Here is a 19850-nt window from a genome sequence, read left to right on the forward strand (position 1 = left end):
GTGATCTGTTAACCCCTGCTGGTGTGCTCACCCCAGTGGCCTTAGCCAGCTGTCCCCTGCTCCTCCTAGCAGAGTGGTCCTCCAGAAGGAGCTCACCTTCTCCTCTGGCCACCAGTATTGGGGCCTTTGGGGCAGCTTTGTAATCAGCTCAGCGGAAGCTGGGGCATGGCTGGCTAAATCCATGGTGCTCTCTTTGTATTCTGTGAGTTCATAGAAAATAAACAGAGCCCCGATTTCCAAGAACATTACAAACAGTAAATCTGTCCACCCACTGCCTATCCACCTACCTCCTTACCTTCTGGTCCAGAGGCCATCGGACAGAGAACAGAAAGTGTGTCAGAGATTGGAGTCCTGGCTACCAGAGGCTGGGCATTACCAGAGGTAGCATGGCCGGCAGTCAGTTCATGGGGTGGAGGCGGGGTTTCTAGATAACCCCATTCCAGAGCCTTCTCTTGCCATCCCCCAGCTGCCCCACCTCCCACTACTAACCTGAGCAGCACGGATTTTGTGTAATGACAAAGAAAAAGAACATTCAGTGCCAGGCTTTTAATTACAGTTGCTACGGGCTGCTGGCCTCCATGCTGAACGAACGGCCACATGGAGAGTGTTTAAGCATTCCACAATGCCAACGAGCTCCAGCCTGTGCTGCGTGCAGTCCACACCTGGAGAGGGTGGACCGTGCTTCAGAGCTCACTGAGAAGGGCTGAACCCAAATTAGTTCACAGGGACACATTGGTGCAGCAGGCCGTGTGTAGTCCTGGCTTCCGGTGGCCTTCAGGCCAGGTGAATATGTCTGTGGGGACCTTTGGAGCAGACTCCAGCCAGGAAAGGCCTATAATTGAGTAGAAGACAGGTCTTTGGGAGGAAAGCCAAGCTCTGATAGGGTGAAGTGACACTGTAGGGTAGAGCCATATGAGACAGGGATGACAGCAACCACGCCCACAGCACTAGACAGTTTACAACACTCTCTGCTTTCTTGAGCAGCTTAAGCCCCTATCCACCCAGCTTAGGGGACAACCTCAGAGAGGGGATGACTGTGGCAGAAAGCCAGGACTGGAATCGCGCAGCCTCTCGCTGAGCCGCAGCAGTCCTCCCGTGACTGCTGGGGCAGACCCCAGGCAAAGGACCAGGTCTCCCAGAGCCTGGGCCGGCCCCACTCAGGACAGCACGGTAGTGACGGTGGTCAGCACGACATGCTCGGAGACCTTGGAGACCGAGCAACGACTCTGCAAGGACAAGGACTTGTGTCTGGCAGAGGAGCCGGGACCCAGACCAGGCAGGCAGCAGGAGAAGGCAGCCTTGAACTGCTCCCGGAATTTGCCTTGGTTGGGAGACAAAAGACACAGCCATAAGGGGACAAATGCAGCAGGAAGGGGGTTGACCTCAAGGAACACCCGCACACAACTCCAGCTAGAGCTGCCTGGTGGAGCTCAGAGGGAGGGGTAGAGCTCAGAGGGAGAGCCCAGGGCTACCTCTGCCCTGTCAGCCAGAAAGGATGAAAGGGCCCCAGCCGGTTCCTGGAGCAAAATGCAATTGTCTTGATTCCTTGACTGCACCCTGGCATGGAGCCTGGCTCAGGTCGTGGTGTCTGGCTCAGGGCCTCACCTGTGTGCCTCCATGACGGGTGTGTGTGTGTGTGTGTGTGTGTGTAGGGAGCGAGCTCAGAGTTCACACTGTTGCTGTCTTCTTCCCCCTCCCCCACCCCAGCTCTGCCCAATGGTATGGAGATGAAAGCAGCAGGCCTTGCCAGTGACAGTCACACTGCACCAGGGGCTGTGCCAGTCCCTCAGGCTCCACCCCTGCCCCCCTCCCCCGACCTGGGAGCATCCTCACACCTTGCGAGACTGTGTTTCACATCACAGATGAGAGGTGCAGCAGACTATGGTGTACCCAAAGCCACCCAGCCAGAAGTTGAATCTGGGTGCCTAACCCCGAGCCCGTCTCACAAAGGCGAGGGTGGAGTAGGAGAAGAGAGACTGCTCATGCATTTATGCCAGGGGACAGAGGTTTTCTTGAAACAAAACCACCCCCAACTGTGTTGCCAGCCTGCCATGATCTAGGATCCCGCTCAGGGAAGAGCACACAGTAGTTGCTCAGCAAACACAACCGAGGCAAGGCATCCGCATCTGGGTGGCTGCCCGTTCCTCCTCAGTAATATTCCTCTCTTCTGTCTTGTCCTCTGAGCTGGGAAGCAGGCAGGCAGCCTGGTTGAGTAATTCTTGAGTCCCAGTGAGAGTTAACACTAGTGATCTATGACCCTTTCTCAAATGCCCTATTTTTGAAAGAATTGTGTCCACTCTTGGGCAGTCATTTTGACGGCTCCTCCAAAGCCTTGTCCCAAATATAAGGTCCGATGAGGTCACATCTGCTAAGTCAAAGGTAGGGAGGGGACCCACTGAGATGGGGTGGGGGTAGGTAGGGTACAGGACAACACGGTGGGAATAGGGCTGAGGGGACCTGGACTCCCAGAAGAGAGAGGAAGTTTGCTTTGCAACCCATGGATCCAGGGGTAGTCAAGCCACCCTACCCTGTGTCTCTGCTGATGACTCTATCCCTTGTCCCTTAGCAAGACTATACAATCTCCCCTCAGTCAGGCCTCCAGGATCCTCTTCCCTCGGGTCTGGTTCCCTCTAGGAACATAGATTGCTATGTCTGCGCCAGCCAGAGAGGAACTAGTCAGAAGTCTCACTGAGCATGCTCCTGGGTGGGCCCAGGCCCTGGCCTTCCTCATAGGCACTGGCGTGCAGGTATGTCACACTCCATCCTGGGTACATCTGTGGGTCAGAGCTCAGATCATGGCTCCTGGGAGGGGTCTTGTATGAGTGACAGGTTCCCAGAGAGAGCCTGAGAACAGGTGCATCCTATCCTCCCAGCCCCCGAAGGACCCAGGAACCATGACCACCCTTGGTCATCACGTCTGTAGTCCACTTACCACTGAGGAAGTTGTAGATGATAGGGTTGGCGGCACTGTTGGCGTACACCAGCCAGTGGGAGAAGGTGAAGCAGGCATAGACGGCTTCCCGGTCGCTGGCTTGGCGGAACATCCCAAACACTCTAATCCCAGGGAGAAGGATGGTGCGAAGATGATGAAGTGGGCACTCGGGAGGTGAGGGGAGGTCCCCACAGGGCTCTAGCTAGAAGATGTCCCCACTGCTCACTGCTGTCCCCTTAGGACACTCAGTCTGAGATCTTGGCTGCTGGTTTTGGTACCCAGGCATGGGTTATAACTAGAATGGGCTTTGGGACAGTGACCAACGATCTGTTCAGACTCCAGCTATCTGATCCCCCGTGGCCAATCCATCCACCCACCAGAAACTACACAACATGGACAGCATCCTTTTTTTTTTTTTTTTTTTTTTTTTTTCAGTTAAAGCAGCTGAGGCAGAGAAGTGAGTGCCCAAGATCACACAAGACTGGACATGGCCAAACCCAGACCGACCCTGCCAGTCCTCCATGATCTTCCAGCGACACCTCATGGCGCCTCATCTGTGGCATCCTCGTGTCCTTCTGCCTAACCTATCCTCCAGACCCCTGATGTTTGCTCCTGACTTTGAACTCACAGTCCTTTTGCCTTGGCCTGCTAAGTGCTGAGCTTGCAGACTTACACTTCCCAGCTTCTCAGAGAACAACAAGAACAACAGCAACAACAACGTTAACAACAATGACAACCATGTATCTGAGACAAAACCAAACCCACCAGCCTCCCCCCCCCCCCGTTATCGCTCTGTTCTCTTTTGGAATTTCATCTTTCTTCACGACCCTCACAGCCTGATACTACACTGCTTTTTCTATTGATTTGCCGCCTTTCTCGCTGGAATGCAGCCTCTGTGAAGACAGGGCTCTTGTCTGTCATGTGTACCCAGTCATCCTAGAACTTGCTAGCCGAGTGCACAGAGGAAGGATTTTCTAATTGTCCTTGGAGCCCCGTGCACAGATAGAGGAGGTGGAAACAGAGCAGAGTAACTGCCTGCCCCAGGGTGGAGTTCCTCCCTACCCACGTGCTCCCCATGTCTCCTTACCTCTTAAGGACATTGAGGACACTGATGGGCAGATAACAGAGCGCAAACACCAGCAGGACCACCATCAGCATCTTAGCCGTCTTCCTCCGAGCTCGCATCTGCTTCACCTCAGCCAGGAAGGCTCGGGCCCGGGGCTGGGGCTCTGTACACAGGCCCTCGTGCTGAACCTCCAGTTGTTCCAAGGGCCGCTTCCAGTTTCGAACCAAGGCTGATGTGGTACCAGGGATCTAGCCAACACACACACACACACACACACACACACACACACACACACACACGGGAAAGGTGGATGTCACTCCTTGAGAGAGCCATTCCCTTTAGTTAGGGACAAGGCAACTTTAGTTGAACAAGGCAGGGACATACAAGGCAATTGCCCCTAGCTGCTCCCCCATCCTCCTGAGATCTGCAGCTCTGTCTTTGGGACAGGATGAAAAGCTGAGTCATGAAGAGATGTCCATGTCACACTGTAGGGAGCCCTGGGAATCAGGAAGGCCTCGGGAAGGCCTGGACACCAGCTCTCCACCCAGGCAGATGCCTTGCAACCACCCCACAACCAAGAGGCATGGATCCAGAATGCAAAACTAGAGTTTAGAGACTGCTTACACACGTTCGTGAGCTGTGACTTCTCTAGTCCTTTGCTTCCTTAAGGTAGTAGACCAGCCAGGAAAGGCTCTGACTGAGTATGCCTGCATCTCCCCACCCATCTCCCAACCCAGGGCCTTGCATGGCCTAGGCATGGGTTAGCACTGTGCAGAACATACATGACATCCCAGAATGTCATTGAGACCTGTCAGCCTGTGACACATGTTCTCTCACTGCCTAGATACTGGCCCAGGACTTACTGCCACGGTACGAACGGTTCCTAGCACCCACCTTTCTGTGAACACAACCTCAGCAACCCCACTAAGGCTCCATGTAATGAGGAGAAAGTCAGGTCTGGAACCAGTTGGCCTGGCTGGCCTTGGCAGTCACACTCAGCAGTGGGCAAGAGCGTCTCACTGGGCAAGTGGTCCGGAACTGCAAGGGTTAACATTCTGGTGCTAAGCTGAGCTCTGGAGCCTGACTTGGGTTTTGACCTCTGATTTTCTCCTGGCTAGATGAGTGCTTTCAGGAGACACTGTGTTGCTTCTCTGGGTCTGTTTTCTCACATTTTCAGGGGGGAAGGGTATAAGATATGGCAATTAAAGCTGGCTTTATAATCCTAGCTACACAGGAGACTGAGGCAGGAGAATTGTATGTTCAGCCTAGTCAGACCAACTTAGCAAGGCCCTGCAACACTTTTAAAAAGGACGGAGGGAACCTGGATCAGGGAGAAAGGCTCTGTGCATATTCTTTAGTGCTGGAACACTTGTCTGGCTTATGCCAAAGCCCTGAAAGGTAATTGATTAATTAAAAGAGGCTGCAAGTCACTTTGGGGCCTCCAGCTCCCCACGTCCCCTCACTCTATTCCCAGTGCAGATAATATGTTCTGATGTCAGGGGCCATCTACTCCCTTAGAAAAACAGCTTCCCCCTTCCCAGCCCAGACAGCGGCAGCAGATGAGCCTCACCTGGCGACCCCAGAGCTTGCGGAAGATCTGGAAATAGGCCATGGCCATGAGGCCCAGTGGGGCCAGGTAGGTGACAATGAAGAAGCAGCTGTGATAGATCTTGGGGTAGAGTTCATCTGTAGGTAGCAAGACACAAGGGTCAAATTCACCCTGGGAGTCCTGGTCTGCCTCAGCAATGCCACCTTGTCCCAACATGAACCAAAGCAAGACCTGGGGACAACTGAATTCACATAAGCACCATGGGTAGGGAGAGAGCCTAGAATTGCCCAGTCTAGCAGTGCCATCCTGGAGGGATCCCCAGGTGACGCTCACACAGGAGGAGATACCTACCCTGGGGGTACCCACCCTGAAAATCCCCTGCCCTGGGGGTATACACCCCCAGAAGTGCCCATTACCTGCCCAGTGCTCATCACAGACAGAGAAGAGCCGGGTGCGATTGGCTAGCTCGGGCAGCACACTGCTGCACTCCATGACAGCAGCCTGGGGCACCATGACGGCCAGCGACACAGCCCAGATGCCCAGGATGGAGCCACGGGCACGGCGAGCTGTGCTCTTGAACAACAGTGGGTGGCAGATGGCATACCAGCGGTCCAGGGCGATGAAGCTGAGAGTCAGCACTGCCACTGACACCGACACGGCCTGCCCCACGGGGACACAACATCAGAGGTGTGTGTGTGTGGGGGGGGAACAGTTCACAGCCCAGAGCTACCAGTGCAGCAAATCGTGACTCCACCCCTTTGTGCTGTGTGAATTTGGGCAAGTCACTCACCCTCTCTGAGCCTCATCTGCAGAATGGGAAAATAGCATCTATCTGGCGGGATGCTGGTGAGAATAAATGAAATCATGTATGGAAAATGTCCAGTTGGAGACCTGACACACACAATGAGACTCTGTGTGGCAAACACACCTCTCCCTATTTTTTTCTAAATAATTTTTTTTTTACGCACATTGATGTTTTGCTTGCATGTATGTCAGTGTGAGGGTGTTGGATCCCCTGGAACAGGAGTTACAGACAGTTGTGAGATGCCATCTGGGTGCTAGGAATTGAACCGGGGGCCTCTGGAATAGCAGCTAGTCCTCTTAACCCTGGAGCCATCTATCTCTCCAACTCCTCCTTTCTCTACTGTTACAACCTATGATGTAGGTGCCATGGTACAGTGAAGAGATGAGACACGTGATCTCCATCCACAGAGGGGAGCAGTTGGGCAGAAAACCTTAAAGCAGTGTGAAGTCCATGAGGCATCACTGTCACCCCGGAAGGTCACCCCTATGCTGTTGGGAAAGCTCCCTTGGTCTGAGCGGCACAGATGAATTGGCTGGTAGTATAGGCAGGCATTGCCTCCAGGGTGTCCTGTTTCCCAGGATACAGGAAGAGGACCAAAGGCTACTGAGAGGCTGTGGTGGTCTCTGGCCAGTCCTCCTCCCATTCCCCTGATACCATCTGGGTGTGCTGGTGTCCAGCATCAGGGGAGGAGATGAGAGAGGGAATTCTGTTTGACTCTCTTGGTCACCACTGGGGTCAGGGAGCAGACCTGTTAAAGGCAGGTCTGTCACTGTGGGCTTCTGTCTCCTCTCAGCATGTGCCTGTGGACCTGGAAATCTCTCTCTCTCTCTCTCTCTCTCTCTCTCTCTCTCTCTCTCTCTCTCTGTGTGTGTGTGTGTGTGTGTGTGTGTGTGTGTGTGTGACCAAGTTTGTCTATGTATGTATTTGGGGCTGTGTTTGTGTTCCCAACTGTCCAGCCTGGTGGTTTGAATGACCCCACAAGTGTCCTAAGCCACCGTAACTTGACTGAAAGGCAAACATTAAGGTTACTGAGAGCCACCAAGGTCATAGGTTTTGGAGAGATGTGGGCCATGGGGGGAGCTAGCTAACCTGGAGATAGGGAATGACCTTGCACAAAGCATGGCCAAAGAGCCACGATTCGGTGATGTCCACTAACAGGCTGGCAGGCAGGCAGATGGCAGTCACCAGCACATCTGCCAGGGACAGGTTGACAATGAAGTAGTTGGTGACTGTCCTCATGTGGTGGTTCCGCCACACGGCCAGGCAGACTGCAGCAGAGAGCAGCAAGGTGAGGTGAAGCCAGTTAGCAGAGCCACACGCATTCAGGCCCCATCCCGACCTCACCAGCGAGAATGGGCATGAAGGGAAGAAGACAGAAGAAGACAGACACCTACCCAGGGTATTGCCCACCAAGGCTATGAGGAACACGGCCACGTAGGCTGCGATGAGAACCCACTCGTACTGCTTCGGGTAGAGATAATCGCGCCACAGGTATCGGAGGAACTCGTCCTCATAGTCTGGAGGCAGACGGAAGGGTTCCCCGCTGCTAGCGGGGACTCCAGGCTGGGCCCCAGGAGTGGCTGAAGGTTCCATGAGTTTAGGAGCCACTCCTCTCAGCTGAGGAGAATCCTGGGCTCTGTGGAGGAAGAGACACTCCCACAAGCCCTCAGCCCACTCCTTTCAAAGGCCCTGGTTTTGCCCTCAGGTCTTTGGGGTCTCAGACCAAACTTCCTGAGGGAGAGAAGGTAGGGAGGAAAGGAAGGAGGGAAGAAAGGAGGGGAGGAAGGAAGGAAGGAAAGAAGGAAAGGAGGGAGGCAGGGATGGGGACATTAGGGACTTTGTCTACCTTCCGTCTCTTTATTCTTAGTCATGGGTGGGGAATGGTGGAGCTAGGCACCTTTAACCTCCCTCCTTCAGACTCAGTTTCCCCACCCAGTGGTCCAACAGAGTATTAAAGGTACCTACCTTCCAGAGCCAAGATGGAGAGTATTGAGCTCTAAGGTTTGGAAACTACTTCACCCAGAGCCTGGTACACCCGGAAGCCAGCCCTCCAGTCAGTGCTCGGTATCATTATTAGCGAGCCCTGTTGTGTGGATGGAGAGACGGGAAGCTGAGAGGTTGAGTCCCTTGTTCAAGGTCACAAAGCCAATCCAGGTCTGTCTGAGTCCTCCGGCCACCACAGATTTAGGAAGGAAACTCATCCCCAACGACAAATATTCTTTCTTGAGTCAGTCCTCAAGCCTTGATTAAGGGCTGGGAAAAGGGTTCAGGGAGATATTGAAGACCTAGGTCCCGCCCTCTAGACCTGCCAGATACTCCTCAGTGTGCGTACACGTGCGGGAACGCACAGACCGGCGAAGAGGAGTGTGGGTAAGAGGAAAGGATCCTCATGCCAACAAACAGGCTTCTCAAGACCCCCTTGCTAGGTCTCCTGGAGTCCCCGGGGCCGCGATGCTCCCAGACGGCCGCCAGGGGTCGCTGAGTCGGTACGCAGGCCGCTCTCCATTCATAAATCCAGCCTGGCTCAGGCCGCTCCCTCCTCCCTTGATCAGACCCCTTCTTCCCTTGGCTGGGTAGGGACGACCCCAGACTAGTGTTAAAAGGATGGACAGTCTTCTCGAGAGCCCTAGGGGAAGGGGCAGAGACATTGGCCTACCGATTTTCCAGCGGGACCTCCCTGCTCCTTAGAGGGTCTGGGAGGATTCCCAGAAGGGGCAGCAAGTGCGCTAAAGGGTACGCGGGAACCTCCCGGAGGTGAGTGGGTGTTGGCGCAGTCTTCCGGCACCCAGGTCATCCCCTTCCTCCCCAGAGACTCCAGCCCCCTCCTTCACCCGCCGATGCTCTTCTGGAATCCCCAAGTCAGTCCTGGGGGGTCGCCCACGCCCCGCACCTGTTGGCTCCCGGTCCCGGGCATCCTCCGTTGCTGGAACCTGGACCTTGCTCGCGGGACTTCGCCTTGGTGCGGAGCTGGAGAAGCGGCGGGGTAGCCCCCTCCTGAGGCGGCGCTGTCCGCTCAGTGGCTGCGTGGTCCCGGCTCTGGTGCCCGCCGTAGCTCGGGAGGGCTAGGGAGGGCTGCGCGCCGCGGGGAGGGGAGGGGAGCGGAGCGGGAGGCTGGGAGGAGAGGGGAGGGAGCCCCGGCCTGTCTGCATTCGAGGTCACCCAGCTGGAGCCCCGCCTTGTACTTCACGCTTCTATCCACCTCCATTCACGCGTCCACTGGCTCATTCATATCCTGAGCATCCTTCGCACACTTACGCTCCCGCCACCCCGCATTCAGCACGCACCTGGGGCGGGGAGCGTCGGGGGGCCACAGAGCAGCGGTGGACCCCATCTCTACTTGCCTCACCTGACCGATTAGGGTGGTGGCACAGGTGAGTGGCACAAGAGTAAGAGGATGCCCGTGCCACCTCCAAGCAATCTCAGGACGAGCTGGAGCAGCTGGTGTCCAGAGACGCCAGAAAGCCCTGATCTCCCCGTTCTCCCTGCCCCAAATCCTTCTTGTTCACACTTACTTTCCCCCTCCTAAAGCACGGACGTGAGGTGGGGGCAGAAGATGGGAAGCTGGAGGCGTTCATTAATTCAATATTTACCAAGCTCTGTGGTAAGCAACGAACCTGTAATACGGCCGCCATTTCCACAAGATACCCAATGCATGATCCCATTTAATCCCCACGTCAGTCTGGGAAGATAGTTATTATTGTCCCCATTTTACAGATAATTCCTTGGATATACACAGCTCAGGGCTTTGCCCAAGGTCAGAGGCAGTGCTGAGATTCGAACCTGTGGTTCACTCTCAGATCTCCCAGAGCCCCTCTCTCCCCCAGTCCTGCATAGGATGTAGGCTTCTATGGTGTCCACAAAGATGGGGGAGATCTAGGGAGCTGAGAGTCACAGCACAGCAGAAGAGGTCACCCAGGGCTTCCTAGAACAGCAGCACCTGCTCTGAATCGGGAAGCAGGACCAAGTGGCCCTTGGGCTAAAGGAGGAGTCTTTAAGGCAGACAACAGCAGGTGCATGTGATTGGGTCGGGTCTCCTGGGAATCCTAGCAGGTGGGTGGGGACTTTGTCCACCTCTCCCTCAAGACAGGGTCTTCCAAGCAAGTGTCCTTTCTCTCACATCCCTTCCTTCCTGGGAGTGTAACCATCATCTTCCCTTTGCAGCCAGTCCCTCTTCGAAGGCACTGGAGATGCCAACAGGGGGTCTGTGAGCAGATGGCTACGACATCACCCTTGTGGGTCTGGTGACCTCTACTCTGGAAGAATGGGAGTGGCTGGACCCAAGGCAGAAACTCTGTCCTTGGGTAGCTATGGCATCTGTATGCAAGAATATGGGTCATAGATCGCTAGGATTCTAAAACTGTCATGTCTGCTCTGAGTGCTGCTGGAGGCAGGGGATGGATGAAGGATTCCAGAGAAGAGGGACTGTGGTATGTGTGTGTGTGTGTGTGTGTGTGTGTGTGAGAGAGAGAGAGAGAGACAGAGACAGAGACAGAGACAGAGACAGAGACAGAGACAGACAGAGAGACAGGCAGAGAGACAGAGACACAGCAGAGACACACACACACACAGAGACAGGGGATGATGAGGGAGAGGGCGAGGGTTTATGTATTCACAGAAGGGTGGTTAGGATGTCTCTAAAGAAATTAGCCATGGGTCTGTATGAGAGCAGGCTTTTGTATGATGACTGGCTTCCCCCTGGTTAAGATATGTCTTATGGGTCTTGATTGGTCCCTGTGTTTTGGTGTCTGTATCTAAGGACTGTATGCGCATGTGTGTACGTGCATGTGTGTGTACATGTGCGTGTATGTGTGTGTAGGGTTTCTGTCTCTGTGGGTCTCAGTGTGCATCTGTGGTTTTGACCAGCACTGGCCTCTCGGTGTGTTTTGGTGTGTGTCTCCCTGTGAGTTTGGGAATGTGCGTGTGGGCATGCCTTTGTGTCTACAGCTCTGCAAGTGTGTGAATGTGGAACTCAGTAGTCTGCTCCCATGGTGATGATTCATCCTTCTGCATTCTGCCCGCACCCCCCCCCCGCACCCCCCAAACACACACACCAATCTGGAGCTGCGACCATTTGCCATGTAGGGGTCCCAGAGGAGGTTACAGCATGTGGGGGATGGGAGGCAGATCATGCAAGGACATTCAAGTGACAGCTGCTGCAGGCGAGATATAGTCAGGGATTGTGGAAGATACAGATCCCTGCGTGGGCAGTGGGCAGCCCAGGCTCTGCACCGACTCTACAGCTCAGAGCTGTGGATTCCAAGTCCCCTAGACACTCTAGCTTGGATCGAGCAGACAGCCTCCATTCTCCCAAGGCAGTATACACGGGGGGGGGGGAGAAGGGGGAATGCCTTTGTCCATGTGTGTGGATGGAGACTGGCTGCTATTCCTTTAAACCACGGAGAGCATGCAATGTCTTAGCATCTTAGCACCAGTCCCAGCCCCACTGACCAGGAATCTCAGCTACCCACTTTTCCTGCTTTATTCCGCAGAGATGGCTGCCCTCTAAGATGAGAGTCATGAGGGACACCTGAAGGGGGCAGATCTCCATTCCTCGCCTATCTAACCCTGATCAGCCAGAGACTGTAGGAACCAGGACTGTCTGGCCCTGAGTTAGGTACCCCAATTCAGCTACAGGTGCCTAGAGCAACTCAGCCTTGAATGTCTGCTTAGAGAACTCCTGAGCTGTGCATGCCATGGACAACTGGCAGGAGCTGCCATTGTTTAGTTCTTGGGCACCATGGTACTGGCTTCTGGGAGCTCCTGGCAAAGTGCCAGTGCCCAAGAGGGATCAAGGACTCCAGGTTTTCCATCTTTGGACTGGGCTCACAAGCCCTGGTGCCTCCTCTGCTCAGGGAAGGGAGCCTGAAGCCTTGGCTTTGCTTGTGCTGTCTGTCAAACTATGTCCACATGACTTTTTTTTCCTGGAACCAGCCAGCCACAGCCTTGTTGATCTAATCCTGAGCCTCCAAGCCACAGGTCCCTGTCACATCCATCTTCAAGTGTCAGCCCAGGCACTGTCCTAAGGTGCTGCTTCTCCCTCCCTCCCTCCTTTCCTCCCTCCCAATGCCAATGCTGATGCGACTTACAGTAACCTATGTCTGGCTAGGACTGGAGCAACTGAACAGTAATTGGCTTTGCAATTTGTGGATGCCTCAGGCCTGGCTGTGGTGGGCAGCTATGGCCAGGGGGCAGAGATGTTGTTTAGAAGGTTCTAAGTCAGGAAACAGAGGGTAGATTGGGCTCTACTGCTCTCTGGGAAGGGAGTTCCAAGGACAGGGACTAGGGAAGTCACCGAGGCAGCTGTGAGGTTTTTGGTCCCTGGGTTCAATGGCAATGAATTCTAGGAAGTGTTACCCAAATATTCATGCCCCAGAGTGGTACCCAGACAGCTCATGCCCTCAGCAGCTACATAGGATGTCCTCGTCCCCTGGAGGAAGAGCTCCATGTATCAGACCTGGGGGCTTAGAGGGATCAACGTGCACCGAGAAAGGAAGGATGCTAGGTCTGGAATCAGGACCCTCAGAGATTTAGACATCATCTTCCACACAGGAGTGGGGCCCGGAGAAGGGGCTTGGTCACCCAGCTACTCACTCAAGAGCCCTGAGGGCCATGCAGCAGCAGAGCAGACCCTGCAACTTAGGCTGGGGAGTCCCTTACATAGAGGTGTTTGGGAGGAGTCAAATGCATGGTTGACAGGGGGTGTACTGTAAGGAGACTGACTCTGGTGGAATGAGTTTAGGATCCACAATATGAGTACAAGAAAACCTACCCGTATAGTTGGTCAAGAGGTTGTTGAAGGGAGGCCAGGGGTACAGGCTTGGGGCCAGAAAGGCCTGGCTTAGCTGTCAGCTCAGTACTCTCTGATATGTACTCCTGTGTCACTTCCATGTCCCTAGAACTCTATAATCAGTTAGATAATACCTCAGAGGGACTCTAATCTGACATCAGGCTTGCTGTTTCAGCAGTTGTGAGCATGTGCAAGGTTTTGTCCTATCCCTAACACCAAACAAGGAGATGTAGGGTGAAGGTGGTCAAATTGGAGGTCTGGAGTCTGGGGATGTGGCTCAGAGGTGGGGTACTTGCTTACCATGCACAAGGCCCTGGGGGGTTGAAGTGGAAACTTAAGGGATCTTTGGGAAGTGGGTTGGATGGTGTTTCTGTGGGGCAAGCATGTGAGGGAACATTTAGCTGAAGCAGACACAGGTGAAAGGCTAAGGCAGACTTGTGAAGGAACATTTCACTGCAATAGACCCGGGAGAGTGTGTGTTCTGCTAAAGCAAGCAGTGAAAGGACACGTGATGAAGGATTCTTTGTTAACAACACCCGTGTATTGGTCCATCTTACACTGAGTAGTTGAGCGGCATTTGTCAGGACTCCATAGAGAGAAACACACCAGAAAACCTCTGGTGGTGTGCTGCAGTTTCTTGCCGCTTTCACAGACTCAGGCTGATTGGCAGAGTGATATCAGCAGAGACAGAGGCAGGTGCTAAGGCAAGACCCATGGAGGACACGTGATGTTTGGGGAGGAGTATAAAAAGGACTGGTCAGACAGTGATGGAGGCTGAGCTAGGCTTGCTTAAGAGCTGGCTGTGCAACGCTTGTGTGTCTTGTGTCTCCGCTGATCTTTGATTCACTGAGAGAGACACAGCTGAGAACTTCTCCTGGCATTCCTCCTGGCCCCTCCTGCTGACTCAAGCCAAGGCTGAGGCCTGGCTATCCCTGCTAAGTCCAGTTACCACTGTTGCTAACCCGACTCTGCAGAACTGGACTGCTGGTGTATCCCTGAAGGGTTTGCAAGTGGCTCGAGGTGCCTCTGCTGACCTGTGAACTGAACTGATGGTTTCCAGACAACACAGATGGGAGTTGCTCCAAAGAACCTTTCTAAACAGGTCCCCTCCCCTCACCTCCACTGCCCCTTCCGCATCCTTTCTTTCTCATTACCTCTGGTGGGTGATGGGCTACAAGGGAGATGAAAGAGTTTAAGAACCATCATTAAAAATAGGACTTGAAAAAAATTAAAGTTACAGGGGTTCTACACCAATGCTTCAAAAACAAAACAAAACAAAACAAAACAAACAAAACCCACGTCTCGACTATCCCTAGAACCAGATAATGAGTCCCACAGTCTAGAAGATGTGCAGATGTGACTGTATTATAAAGCTTGAGGTGGGGAGATTATGCTGAACACCTAGGTGGCATCTAAAAAGGAATTAGGAGCCTCAGACAGGGTTGCTGCGAGGAAGGGAGCCGGGCTGAGTGTGGGAAGTGGCCACAGCTGCATCCCAAGGACAGCCTGTGAACCCGGAAAAGTGAGGGAGTCACTCCCCAGAGCCTGTCCTAGGAGCACAGCCCTGCCTGTCCCTTGGTCTTCCTCCTTTAGAATTCACTAGGATGTGGGCCCTCAGCACTGGAGACCAGCTCACATTGATGTTATAGTACGTGAGTGCACATATACGTGTACACACACACACACACTCATGCGCTGGTTAAAATCAAACACCAGTAGCTTTTCCCATAGGGAGGCTTATGGGAGAACTTCCTGAGATCAGGCAGGCCTGGAGAGTGTCAGTTTCGGCCATCAGCAAGGTGAGGACTGACATCCTTGGATGTATGATCATTCAATATTAGGCTTCCATTTTAAAATCCCAGCAGTCTCAGGGAAGAATTAACCCCATCAGACAGGCTTCCGCTTAACTTGTGGTTTGGTATTGCATATATTTTGAGCATATGTTAGCGCTTGGGGGTTGTGAGAGCCTCCAAATTATTAAATGACACTAATATTAGGGTTAAATGACACCATCTTAGGGTTTCTGTCACTGTAATGAAACACTATGACCAGAAGGGCTTGGGGAGGAAAGGGTTTCTATGGCTTACACCTCCCAAATCACGGTCTACTCCATTGAGGGAAGCCAAGACAGGAACTCAAACTGAGCAGGAACCTGGAGGCAGAAGCTGGTGTGGAGGCCATGGAGGAGTCCTGCTATTTGCTGGCTCTTTCATCCTGCTTTTAGTATAGAACCCAGAGCCAGCGGTCCAGGGGTGTTGACACCCACAGTGGCCTGGACTTTCCCCCCACTGGTCAGTAATTAAGAAAATGCCTGCCAGGCGGTGGTGTCGCATGCCTTTAATCCCAGCACTTGGGAGGCAGAGGCAGGAGGATTTCTGAATTTGAGGCCAGCCTGGTCTACAGAGTGAGTTCCAGGATAGCCAGGGCTACACAGAGAAACCCTGTCTCGGAAAAAAACAAACAAACAAACAAACAAAAACAAAACAAAAAAAGAAAGAAAATGCCTTACAGGCCTGTTTCCAGCCGCATAGTCTGGAGGCATTTTCTCAGTTGAAGCTCCTTTCTCTCAGATGACTACAGCTTGTGTCAAGATGACATAAAGCTAGACAGCGCAATTAGTGAACAATAGTCACTGTGAATGTGTATGGGTGTGGTTATTCTGACACAAAAAAACCAGAAGGAACAAAATCAAGAGATGGCTTGTTCCTCTGGGGTGGTCTGGGTATGAGAGGTCAGAACAGGTAAGGGCTGGGCAGGAGTCAGAATGATTGGACTGACTAGGTATTTGAGAAAAATCTTAAACAGAAGAGAGAGAAAAAAATCTAGAGACAAGCCAGGCAGTGGTGGCACACGCCTGTAAGCCCAGCACTTGGGAAGCAGAGGCAGGCGGATTTCTGAGTTCGAGGCCAGCCTGGTCTACAGAGTGAGTTCCAGGACAGCCAGGACTGCACAGAGAAACCCTGTCTCAGAGAAAGAAAGAAAGAAAGAAAGAAAGAAAGAAAGAAAGAAAGAAAGAAAGAAAGAAAGAAAGAAAGAAAGAAAGAAAGAAAAAAGAAAAATCTAGAGACAAAAATCCTCCGGAAGCAACTCAGGCTATAGGTCCTAAGGTCTGAATAGGAGTTCGCAGGTGTTTTTTTTTTTTGGAGTGAGATGTTGTAGTGGTTTGGATGAAAATGGCTCATATATTCAAATATTTGGTCCACAGGTAGTGGAACTGTTCAGGAAGGATTAGGAGGTGTGGCCTTGTAGGGGGAGCTGCATCACAGGGGTGGGGCCTTGAGGTTTCAAACATTAATGCTATTTATTCCTAGTATCTCTGCCTCATGCTTATTGTCTCAAGATGTGAGTTCCCAGCTACAGTGCTAGCCTGCTGCCATGCTTCCTGCCCTGGTAGTTATGGACTCATCCTCTAAAATGTAAGCATTTAATAACCTTTTTCTCTTATACGTTGTCTTGACCATGGTGTTTTGTCATGGCAATGGAGAAATAAGTTAGACAGAAATTGTGGGTAAGAGTGAGAAAGGAAGAGGGGAGGTGGTCTAGCCTGGGACAGTGTGAGCAGAGGTGAGGAACAGGGCTGGTCTGAGGGCTACCAAAGCAGCATTTAGTTTGGCTCAGGTGTTCCCAAAAGGAACAAAATAGAAAGATGAATCAGGCTGTATCCCAGTACTCAGGAGGAAGAGGCAGGCAGATCTCTGTGAGTTGAAGGCCTGTCTGTTGTACGTGGGGAGTTCCAGGCCAGCCAGGGGTACATAGAGAAACTTAAGAGAGGGAGAGAACGAGACAGAGAAACAGAGACAGAGACACGGAGACACGGGAAGCAAAGACACAGAGACAGAGGGAAACAGAGAGAGACACACAGAGATACAGAGAAACACAGAGACATGGGCGGACAGAGACAGAGACACAGGAAAACACAGAGACAGAGAGACAGAGAGATGGGAAGAGAGAGAGAGAGAGAGAGAGAGAGAGAGAGAGTTAGAGTTTGGATTAGTCCATCCTAGAGGCAGTACAGTCTCTGCGGGGCCGCAGCAGGGTATGATGCAGACAGATCACTACTCTTGCCCTGAAACTTCAGGACTTTTAAAATGAACAAAGAATATACTCTTCTCCTTCAAAATAAATCGTTTGGAAAAAATAAAGTAAGATCATTTTTAATTTTGTAGAGTAGCAGCAGATCCTTGCATTTGAATACAGCTACCATAACAGAAGGTGTCGTTGTCGAAAGATGACAGTGTCTCTCTCTGTAGGCCATTCAGGACTGGCAAGGCAGCTCTGCCGTTACCAGGACACCAGCACTCAGCTAGGATAGAGGGGAGTCCGGATTCTGTGCAGAGAGACTGGAGCCACACTGGATTTAAATCATGGATCAGCTACTTTCCTGCTGTGTGACTCTGACGCACTACTTAGCTTCCCTGTGCTTGGGTTTCATCATCTTTAAATGGGAACAACACTGTACCAAGCAGTGGTGAAAAGAATAATGTCCCCCCGACGGGTGTCTGCATCCTGGCTGCTAGAATCTACAGCAAATGGAATTTGCAGAAATGACTAAGATGTTCAAAAGGGCAGGGATGGAGATCATCCAGTAGGGTGCTCCCTGAGCACGCACAAAGCCCTTACTTTGGTCCCCAGCACTACTTATAAATCGGGCATGGTGACACATACCTGGAATGACAGCACTTGGGAGGTAAAGGTTGGATGATCAGAAGTTCAAAATCATCCTCAGCTACATAGCAAGTTCAAGGGCAACTTAGACCCAGTTTCAAAAAAGTTTTTGTTTTTATTTGAGACAAGGTTTTCATTTGTAGACCAGGCTGGCCTGGAATTCACAGAGATATGCCAGCCTTTACATCTGCACCATCTCAAGTGTTGCCTGGCAGAGAGGGACAGAGACAGAGACAGAGACACAGAGAGACAGAGACAGAAAAGAAGGGAAGGAAGGAGGGGGAGAGGGACCAGGAAGAGAGGCACATGGAGATGGAGAGAGGATCTTGAGATGGGGTGTTACTTTAAATTGCCTTGGTAAGCCTAACATAATCATAAGAGGCCCTTCAAGAAGAAGACTGAAAGTGGGGCTAGTCAGGCTTTGCTGACAGAAGCACATGAATGTGGAGATCCCGGGGAAAGCAGCTGATTTTCCCCTGAGTCTGAAGAAGGAAGCATTCCCAGCCGACACTGTTTTTAGACATCTGCCCTTCAGGCAGGCCCATTTTTAAAACCACTGCACAGACCAGCAAGATGGCTCAGTGGGTAAAGGCACTTTCACACCAAGCCTGACAGCCTGAGACCAGTTCTCAGGATGAATACAGGTGTCTACATGCATACACAATAAGCAAACGCAGTCAAAGCCATAAAGGTGCCTAACACGTAGTCAGTGTGTGTGTGTGTGTGTGTGTGTGTGTGTGTGTGTGTGTGTGTGTGTTCCACTGTAACTTATAACAAGACTCAGCCTGGGCCAGAGAAGGCTTGTCACACTTATATTCAAAATAATGAAAAGAAGTGTTATTTCTCCATATATCCAGGTAGCCAGAGCTTGATTACCTGAATGAGTGTTGCTGTAAGGGATACTGGGATGTGCTTTGCTCTAGAGAGACATTCCAGCTGACGATGCACTGGCTTAAGTGTTTTATGACTCAGGAAATCAGGTGGTTAGCAAAGAGCCACAGTGTCCAGCATCAGGACAACCTTCCAGTAGTAACTTCCTCCTGAGTTTGGTTACACACACATTTCCCCACTCTTCTTTCTGATGACATTCATTTCCTTTTGCTTCATCATGGTGCCGGGCGTGGATCCTGGGGCCTTTCAGACACTAAAGTGTTCTCTCCTTGACATGTGTCCTCGGTACCATTAGTTTTACGGAGGGGTTTCTGGACCCTACCCACCCACCCCGGTGTATAAAGTGTTCATTACTCTTCCCTGCCCGTCCCATTCACGCCTTACTAACTGTGTTTGCATCTGGTTCTGTATCCACAATTAAAATGTCTATCCTTGGATTTCAAATATTGACAGTCAATAAAGCATTTTGGGAGTACAGTTTTGGAGCTGAGCTGTATGTCGGGACCTGGGATCTCCTGGTGTAAGTGCCACTCGAAGGAGGCACGAGGCACTGAGTTCAAGTGAGCTCTCCCGCACTCCCTTTATACCCTACTCGGTGAGTCCTTTCCCACATGCATCATGACATCCACACACAGCTTCTTGCTCTCTCCAAGCTCCTAATTGTATTTCTCTCCTCTTCTTCAGAGAAGAAACGCTTGCCTTAATTACAGTACTTGCCCTCTGAAGCCCGCTTCTGCCTTGTAGGTTTCCTTCTCTGGAACCCAAGACTTCCTGTTCTAAATCCTGATGGATGGCTCTGAAGACCTCTGGTATTTCGAGTTGTTGACCCTTGGGTCCATTCCAGTGCTTTGGAAACCTGGAAAGCCTCTCATTCTTGGAGTGTCTGTTCTGCTAGGTGCATCTTTAAATAACATTTAAAAATAAGCACATGGAAAGAAGAACGCCTGAATGTTTGTGTGTGAGTAAATGTTGTTCATGCATCTTTAGCTGCCCGAGTGGGGGGAGGATGCATAGCAGGCTGGGGCATAGGGCACCAGCTTGCACACAGGCATGTGCCCGGGTTACCATGTGGGTCAAGGTGAAGAGGGACTCATTGTAGATAACCAACAATCACACTAGGAGCACCATCATCATGAGAAAAGGGTATAAGGGGAT

General features: G+C 52.1%; 1 protein-coding gene across 4 annotated transcripts; it reads right to left on the reverse strand.

Moving 5' to 3' along the window:
* Positions 1 to 531: 531 nt before the first annotated feature.
* Hcrtr1 (hypocretin receptor 1) lies at positions 532 to 9397 on the reverse strand. 4 transcript variants are annotated; one of them, XM_021200580.1, is made up of 10 exons: positions 9243 to 9397; positions 8318 to 8435; positions 7747 to 7988; positions 7442 to 7620; positions 6338 to 6353; positions 5964 to 6207; positions 5569 to 5684; positions 4020 to 4246; positions 2933 to 3054; positions 532 to 1321 (listed from the first exon to the last, which is right to left on the reverse strand). In XM_021200580.1, the coding sequence occupies exons 6-10, from the start codon at positions 6058 to 6060 to the stop codon at positions 1158 to 1160; spliced, it is 726 nt and encodes a 241-aa protein (XP_021056239.1). In that variant the 5' UTR covers positions 6061 to 6207; positions 6338 to 6353; positions 7442 to 7620; positions 7747 to 7988; positions 8318 to 8435; positions 9243 to 9397; the 3' UTR covers positions 532 to 1157. The 4 variants fall into 4 exon arrangements, with proteins under 4 accessions (XP_021056239.1, XP_021056237.1, XP_021056238.1 ...); XM_021200578.1 differs by lacking the exon at positions 6338 to 6353; XM_021200579.1 differs by lacking the exons at positions 6338 to 6353; positions 9243 to 9397 and adding an exon at positions 8662 to 8771.
* Between the last annotated feature and the right edge of the window lie 10453 nt (positions 9398 to 19850).

Source organism: Mus pahari, chromosome 6 (genome assembly GCF_900095145.1).
Source record: "Mus pahari chromosome 6, PAHARI_EIJ_v1.1, whole genome shotgun sequence".
Lineage (NCBI taxonomy): Eukaryota > Metazoa > Chordata > Mammalia > Rodentia > Muridae > Mus > Mus pahari.

Excerpts from the sequence above, each read along its gene's own strand:
- Hcrtr1 (XM_021200578.1), bottom strand. The coding sequence starts at position 7,945 with ATGGAACCTTCAGCCACTCCTGGGGCCCAGCCTGGAGTCCCCGCTAGC. Across the intron at positions 4,247-5,568 it reads GCAAGCTCTGGGGTCGCCAG|ATCCCTGGTACCACATCAGC; the intron begins GTGAGGCTCATC and ends TGTGTTGGCTAG. Across the intron at positions 1,322-2,932 it reads CATCTACAACTTCCTCAGTG|GCAAATTCCGGGAGCAGTTC; the intron begins GTAAGTGGACTA and ends CTCCCAACCAAG.